The sequence below is a fragment of the Microtus ochrogaster genome, chromosome 24 (assembly GCF_000317375.1).
Source record: "Microtus ochrogaster isolate Prairie Vole_2 chromosome 24, MicOch1.0, whole genome shotgun sequence".
Classification (NCBI taxonomy): domain Eukaryota; kingdom Metazoa; phylum Chordata; class Mammalia; order Rodentia; family Cricetidae; genus Microtus; species Microtus ochrogaster.
Genome location: NC_022024.1, coordinates 30,703,645 through 30,711,351, shown reverse-complemented (window position 1 = coordinate 30,711,351; position 7,707 = coordinate 30,703,645). Strand labels below are relative to the sequence as shown.

Genomic DNA, 7,707 nt, shown 5'->3' with positions numbered 1-7,707 from the left:
TTTTAAGACAAGGTTTTTCTGTGTAGCCCTGGCTGTTCTAGAACTCACTTTATAGATCAGGCTGGCCCCAAACTCAGAGATCTGCCTGCCTCTGCCTCCCTTGCCTCTGCTGGGATTAAAAGTGTGTGCCACCATCACCTGGTTTGAATAAATAAATCTAAAAAAATAGAAATAAGAATAAGAATAGAGAAAAAAAGAAAATATTGGAATTTTACTACTTGTTTTTAATCTTCCCCTTCTCGTTCCCCCTACTCATTGCTCTGTCCCAACCCCCAACTCAAGAAGGCACCCAGTAACCCAAGGGCTGCTCCTCCCAGGGCAGGCAGAGCCACACCTCTCCTGCTTTCCACCCCCAACCCCCAGTCTCATCCCCAGCTCTGTAGCAGAAAACCTGCTGTCATCTCTTTCCTCTCTGACCTCAACGGATGGCAAAGACCTTCTTCTTCAACCTTCCTTCCCCCAATTCATCCCAGTAGCCCAGCCTCCAGGAACCCCATGAACACACCAGTTGGGCAGACCAGGAAAACAAACAACACACAGCCACCAACACACTCCACAAATCCAGAGAGGAAACAGAAACCAAGGAAAGAAACACCCACCCAGCAAAGACAAATCCAGAAACCAGCATCTAGATCTATAATCATGCCAAGCCCAGGTACCGGTACCTAGCCGTCAGCGTAAAAACACAATAGATTCAAGATGGTGGCAGCCTCCAGTACTTTTAAGATAAACTTGTCTTCCTCTTTTCTTTAAAGAGTAGCCAGTCCCTCTGGGCAGACTCTTATCTTGTTTCAGGAAATGGTTGCAGGAACTATTGACAATCATTTGGGGGGAGGGCGGGACAAGGTCTTGGCAGGACTCCCCACACTTCCAATCAAGACACAGCCCCACGTAGTCCCCTCATCCACTCTCATCCCTTATGACACCCCAGCCTTTTCAGATTCCAATAAAAACAGACATGGTTTTCTTATTCAGCATCCTGGCTCCAAAGATGTTACACATATTATCTCTTATCTGGTTCCGTTCAATTGGGTGAGCTGTTGGCCCTTCTCAGAGTTCTCATGGAGTACCAGACCCAGCCCGTTAGCATTGTTTCTGACAGTCAGTATGCTGGGCAGGCAGTTTGTGTGCTGGCCCTCTCTCTCAAGTCAGAGGCTCGCGGATCCCCACTGCCAACACTGTGCTGCTCATCCAAGAGGTCTTAAGTCAGAGGACTGAGCTCTGGTACCTGTCACACATTAGATCTCACTCCAAATTATCGATATTGACTCAAGGAAATGAGGGCACAGACGCCATCATATTAACAGCCAGTATGAATCTCCTAGAGAAAGCCAGGGCTCTTCACCAGCAGCTCCATCTGTCTCCACAGAATTTGTATAACTTCTTCCAAAATTGCCAGTTTCCCAATGTAAATATTTGTCCCAGGCATGTGCCACTTGTGGCCCCCTTACCCTCTTAAGACTGCTTCAATGTGCAGGGGTTATCCCCCGGGGTCTGTTGCCTAACGCCACCTGGCAGATGGATGTTATACACTATGGCCCCTTTGACAATGTTAAAGACATACATGTGGTAATAGATACCTGGTCCTCCTTTGTTTATGTTCTTGCCTATCGGTAGAAAATTACTTCAATACTTACTGAGAGGTTGTCTTTTTTTTTTTTCACTTGTCTGATCTTTAAAAGTTTTATTGGTACATGTTCACTACACATGTGAAAGGAACACAATAGTGAGTCGTAGAGACATCCCACTCAGGTTCATCACGTCCTCTGGCTGTACTTCCCAATACCCTCCTGCAATTATTAGTCTTGATGATGTTTTGCCTTTCTGTGGCATGTCCTTAAACACTTCAAATCAAGCCAGATGTGCAGTCAATAAAATCAGCAACAGTTCATCCAGGAGTGTTGGCCAAGTGCCTGCCTGTTCATTTGTGAGAAGTTGGGCAAAGCGCCTGGTACTGAGGTTTGGGTTTTGGAATGGTATTGCCTCTTGTATCGAGTATGCTCCATCTTCAAATCACTGCATCCCTCAAAGCAAGCCCCACGAAATCCTGTCCACAGTATTGGACAGAAACAGTATTTTATACAGGAGACCCACCCAAACTGTCATTTAGTATATTCAAGCTTTATTGTGACTGCTGCATGCTTAGTGCTCAACAATGCCAGCCCTGGGGAGGCAGAGGCAGAAAGACCTCTGTGAGGCCAGCCTGGTCTACAAAGCAAGTTCTAAGACAGCCAAGGTTGTAAAGCAGAGAAATCATCTCTCAGAGGGGGAGGAGAGAAGGAAAACGTTGACATTGTTGCACTGTGAAAACTTGCCAGGTCACACTTCAGTCTCTAACAAACACGGGTCACTTAAGACCATTAGAAAACAGGTAGGTATCACATTACAACCCTTAACAGCCAAGTTAGTTATGAAAGAGCAACAAAAATAATCTTATGGTTGGGAGTCACCACTATATTAATCTAAAGAAAGCTAACTTACTTATATATCTCTTTTTTTTTTTTTTTTTTTTTTTTTTTTTTTTTTTTTTTTTTTGTTTTTTTTTGTTTTTCGAGACAGGGTTTCTCTGTGGCTTTGGAGCCTGTCCTGGAACTAGCTCTGTAGACCAGGCTGGTTCTCTTTAATTTAATATTTCAGGAAAGGCATAGCACTCAACTGTAAACTATAGATTCCTCTAAATTTAAAATCAGTTTGTTTCTTGTTGGGTGTGATTGTGAAAGCTTTTAATCCCAGCATTTAGGAGGCAGAGGCAGGTGGGTCTCTGAGTTCAAGGCTAGCCTGGTCTACACAGTGAGTTTCAGGATAGCCAGGGCTATTTAGAAACTTTGTTCCAAAAACAATAAGTCAGTTTTGTTTTGCTTTTTTCTTTTTGGTTTTTCTGTGTAGCCCTGGCTGTCTTGGCACCGTGTGGTACTTGAGGTTTTAAACAGAAGATTTTTTTTCCTTAATAATAAAAAACTATGGAAACAACCATACAGTTTCCCATGCAAAGGAAGCAACATGTAACTCCCAAGCTAACTGCAAGACTTCCTGACTCATCAGCACACTTTGGACCCTTCTCCAGTATCACAGAAATGTTAATAGGCCCAGTTAAAATATGACCAACTCATTACACAAGCAGTTATCAGTTTGATTTTGTTACACTCAGTGCAAACAATCTAGCAAAATCAGACTTTGAGATCTTAATTGCTCATAAAAGTAATTATCATCTTTGGAGCTTCTGGAAATTAGTATGGACACCTGTCTTTTAGGTCCAACACAATTCAGCTGACCTGCCAATCTCATGTACTCCTTTCTCAGAGATGTTCTCTACAGAATGGACATTACACATGCGATTAAATGAAATGTTTAAAAAAAAGAAAACCCTCAACAACACATGTATTAAGTTAGATTTGCATACTTCTTATTAGTGCACTTATTAGTGCATCTGAAATCAGAGGTACTAAGAAACCCAGACTGGCCTCAAGCTAGCAATCCTCCTGCCTCCATCTCACAAGTGCTGAGGTCACAGACATTCCCATTGAATAGTTTTAAGTGGACATTTTACTGGGATTTTGAGGAGCAAACGCTTGTGTGGCAATCAGCAATGGTTTGAACTCTAACTGGAGAGAGCAGTTCTCTCAGCTTGGACACAGACTACTTCGCACTGACACCCACAAATGACGCCTGCTTGTGACTCCTCCATTCGGAGAGTGCTTCTTCAGTAAAATGGCTAATTGTGTGCCCTGAGGAGTCTTAGGTCCTTGATTATTCTGAGTTGGCTGTACCAATCTATTTCCAATCCCACTTGTTCTTACCCTCCCGGCAAGACATTTGATCTTGGGCAAGGTATGGTGGTATACACCTTCAATAAACAGTCCTCGGGAAGACAGGTCTGTCAGTCCAAGACCAGTCAGAATATACGGAGGGCCTGTTTAAAAACAAAAACAAAAAAATCAGTTTTCCTTTCTTTTATCTGGGATTTGTCAAATGGAGGAAGTTTTGCTAGAAGGCTCTGAAGCAGTCAAGTCCTAAATGAGCATCACTGAACCTTGAACGCCAAGCGCAGCTGCCCTGGAGCCACATTCTAGACAGTCACTAATGAAATATGCTGGCAGGGAACCTTTCCACCCAGACGAATGAAAAGCTGAAGACCGTAAAACCCAAAACTTCAAAATGATTGAGACTTTGTGCCCAACTTAGGCATTCTGTGACATGGCAGCAACAAATGCGTGCAGCTGACGCTAAGTATCAGTGACCATCTGGTAGACCTAATTTCAACTCAAAGTTTCACACCCAATAATCCTTCCTTTCTCTCTTCAGTAAAGGTGTAAGGTGATGGCAGAGGAATTAACATGCAACTAACTAGATGCACGGCTCCTAAATTTAGTTCCATGTTCTTAGAAAGCAGAATTACAGACAGAGCATTTCTGACTATTACAATCCTTGTAAGTTGTGGTGGCTTTTATCTGTAATCCCAGAAAGCTGTGTCCTGAGGGAGGATCACCTGACTGGCCTTACTGTGTTGAGTTCCAGACCAGCAGCCAGGGAGATAAAAGTGAAACCCTTGTCTCAACAGAATTCCCGAGTGAATCCAGTCCCCATCCCCCCACACAGATACACCTTATATAGTTTGATAGCCCTCACCAAATAACCAAGGACTTCAAGGAAAAACTATAAAATTAACGTGTCAAAATAAAACCACAAGAGTGCTTATGCTTTGAAAACTTTGATACAGGAACTCCTTGAGAGAGGGATAATTTATGAATAATACCAATGGTTAGTTTACATTGTTTTCCTCAAGGGATGTCTTAATTCTTCAAGCTACTTTATGACTACATTTTTTTCAGCACTAAATTTTTTGTTAGTTTTGTTTCTTCATGACAAGGTTTCTCTGAGTAGCTTTGAGCTGTCCAGGAACTCGCTCTGTAGACCAGGCTGGTCTTGAACTCAGGGATTAAAGGCCTGCACCAGCTCAATACCAGCTTTTAAAATAACAAACTCAGCCATCTTGAGAGGATGGGTTTATTTAGCAGTAAGTTTGAAACTCTTGCTTTAAGCAAGGGTACTACAGTAATTATATCAGGAACAGACAATTTCCTACATTGTCAAATATATAAAAGTTCCTTTGCACTTTCTTCAACACTGATCAACAAGCAGATTCAGTCCATGTTTCTCTGATGTACTATCTACTCAGTTAACCCAAGCTTCTTCTTCAGAGACTCTGGCATCTCAGGTGGAGGAGGGCGAGGGAGCCTGAAGTAGACCTTGACGGAGTCGTAGATGAACCACTGCAGTGCAGTCAGAGTGCCAATCATGATGATTCGGGCGAAGAGGCCCTTCCACACACCTGGTGCAGAGAGGAAATAAACGTGAACAGGTGGAGGAGCGCCCCCTCCCCAAGCAGTGCTCTTCCTTAGGGGGAAGCCATCTTACCTCTGAAGCCCAGTCTCTGCAGGACCTGGGAAGCCGTGCTCCCCTTCTCTTTATTCAGCACAGAGACCACAGAATCAGCAGGGTGAGAAACAATTGCACAGAAGACTCCAGCTGAGGGGCGGAGGGAGAGAAGGAAGGGGGAAATCAAGATAAGTTCACAGCAAGTCCTGCCTCAGCCTCCCAAGTGCTAGGATCATAGCTATGTGTCACTACATTGTTCTCTCTAGTTTTATTATTATAATTTTTTTTAATTTTAGATTTATTCATTTTTACATGTGTGAGTATTTTCCCTGCATGTATATATGCATAGCACATTCATGTCTGGTATGCCCACAAATGGCAAGCCCGCAGATCACAAAAAGGGCATCATATCTCCTGGAAATGGAGACAGATGCCTGTAAGACAGACAGATGCATTTTCAGGCATAATAGTGGTATAATAATAATAACAGGAGCTATAAAACAAGACTTTTTGTTCTTAATTTCATGGACAAGTGTGTTCTAAATAATCCTTACCAGCTGGGGTGTAGTGGTGCACACCTTTAATGCCAGCACTTGGGAGACAGGGAGGGGATCTCTGTGAGTTTAAAGCCATCTGGTCTACATAGTGAGTTCCAGGACAGCCAGGGCTATATAGTGAGACCCTGCCTATAAATAACTAAGTAAATAAGTAAGTATGTAAGTAAGTCATACCTATATAACCTGCCACAAATGTCACAACCAGCTGCTCCGCCTTCGAACATTCACTTCGGGGCTTAGGAACCACAAATTTGTACAATGCTTCAACAGTACGTTCAAAGCAGGCGAACTTCATCATGGTGTACGGGATCTGTCTCATCCACAGAGGAGCCACACCTTTGTAGAACCTAGGAGATCAGGACACTAATGCACACAGGCACCTAAATTAACCTCGCAGGGATTCCCATCAGCCACAAGTGTCCGCACACCAGTCGAGTCCTGACGGTAACACATGACAGCATAATGCAGTCATTTCCGTCCGAACCTGCGACTACCATGCAGGTATATTGATCTCACATGCCAATGACTCAAGCACCTTTGACTGTACAACCAACAAAGTTGCTGGATGTTTCTTGAACTGGAACTACAAGAAACAAGAAGTTTACAAGCAGAACTCAATTCAAGATCCATCCACAAAGGTGGATCTAAGGAAGCATGTTGGTATACAGAACATGCACATTAACTGTCAATTTAACCAGCAGTGTTTTAACAAGCCAATAGATCTTAGACAGGCATCAACTCATTTCCGGACTGACGAATGGTGACTTACGCATTCAAGCCTTCTTCTTTATACATTTTGGGAACAGCCTCCCTCAACGTGTTGGCATAGCCAGGCTGGGTTTGGATCCGAACTTTAGCAGCTTCCATAGGAGCCAGGGCAATGTCAGCAAAGAATTCAGCGCTGGCAGAAGCAGCTAAATATAGTGATGTGCGCCACAGATAGGTGTTTTCCTGGAATCAGAAGACACAGCAGATGTGAACCGCCGCTGCTCCGGCTACTTCAGTGCCCCCTTCTACGACAGCACTCCAGACCCTGGAAATTCTCCTCTCCTCTTGTCTTTAAGACAAACGTCATCAGTCTATGCCATTTTAGCCTGGTTTCTGTTCCTGCCTCCTGAGTGACAGGATGACAGGCACACACACACTAACCCCGCCTGACTTGTCTGAACTCTTCTTATTATAGAGTCTATAAACAACAGTATCAGAATAAATTTCTATTGTCTCTCAGGCTCATGACCAAATGTTTAACTACAAACATATACTACATACGATGTACATGTTCTGAATAGCTATGGGACACATACAGCTAATTTTAAACTACATAACCCTAGACTCTTACACTAACACACACACACACACACACACACACACACCCCAACCACACTTATCTAGAAATTCAACACAGCATGCTAAGAGGAGCATAGAATTTTTATAAAATATACCTTTTCACCCTATCTCTATGATTTGGGACAGGCTGCTCACCATTTATAGGTCATTTCTTGAGCTATGAAACAAGGTAAGGCAAACAAAAAGCACAAGATCCTGTCTGAGCCTAACACTGAGGACTTTTAGAGTCAGAGGAAACCACACACCTCACCAAGCATGTTGCTGTACAAGGCTTTGAAGACTTCGTAAAACCCGAACTTGCAGAGCCCTTGCATGGAATAGCCGATAAAAGTCGGGGCCCATCCTTTCGCCAAACCACGAACACCATCTTCTTTCAGGGTGACGGAGAAGCCATTAAATATGCCCTTGTACTTCTGAGGGTCCACCT

At 43.4% G+C, this 7,707-nt stretch overlaps 1 protein-coding gene and 1 non-coding gene across 3 annotated transcripts in view; both read right to left on the bottom strand.

The window, feature by feature from the left end:
* Nucleotides 1-4,990: 4,990 nt before the first annotated feature.
* Slc25a3 (solute carrier family 25 member 3) overlaps nucleotides 4,991-7,707 on the bottom strand; it is a 7,752-nt gene continuing 5,035 nt past the window's right edge. The window contains exons 4-8 of one of the 2 annotated variants that reach the window (XM_005358171.3): nucleotides 7,526-7,705; nucleotides 6,703-6,884; nucleotides 6,108-6,280; nucleotides 5,416-5,526; nucleotides 4,991-5,329 (exon numbers count right to left, since the gene is read on the bottom strand). In XM_005358171.3, the coding sequence (XP_005358228.1) occupies nucleotides 5,169-5,329; nucleotides 5,416-5,526; nucleotides 6,108-6,280; nucleotides 6,703-6,884; nucleotides 7,526-7,705 (807 nt within the window). In that variant the 3' untranslated portion in view covers nucleotides 4,991-5,168. The remainder of the gene's footprint in view (nucleotides 5,330-5,415; nucleotides 5,527-6,107; nucleotides 6,281-6,702; nucleotides 6,885-7,525; nucleotides 7,706-7,707) is intronic. The other variant, XM_005358172.3, reaches the window with a different exon arrangement.
* On the bottom strand, nucleotides 6,349-6,592 carry LOC113457397. The gene has a single exon (XR_003377984.1). It is a non-coding gene; the product is annotated as a small nucleolar RNA SNORA53 (small nucleolar RNA).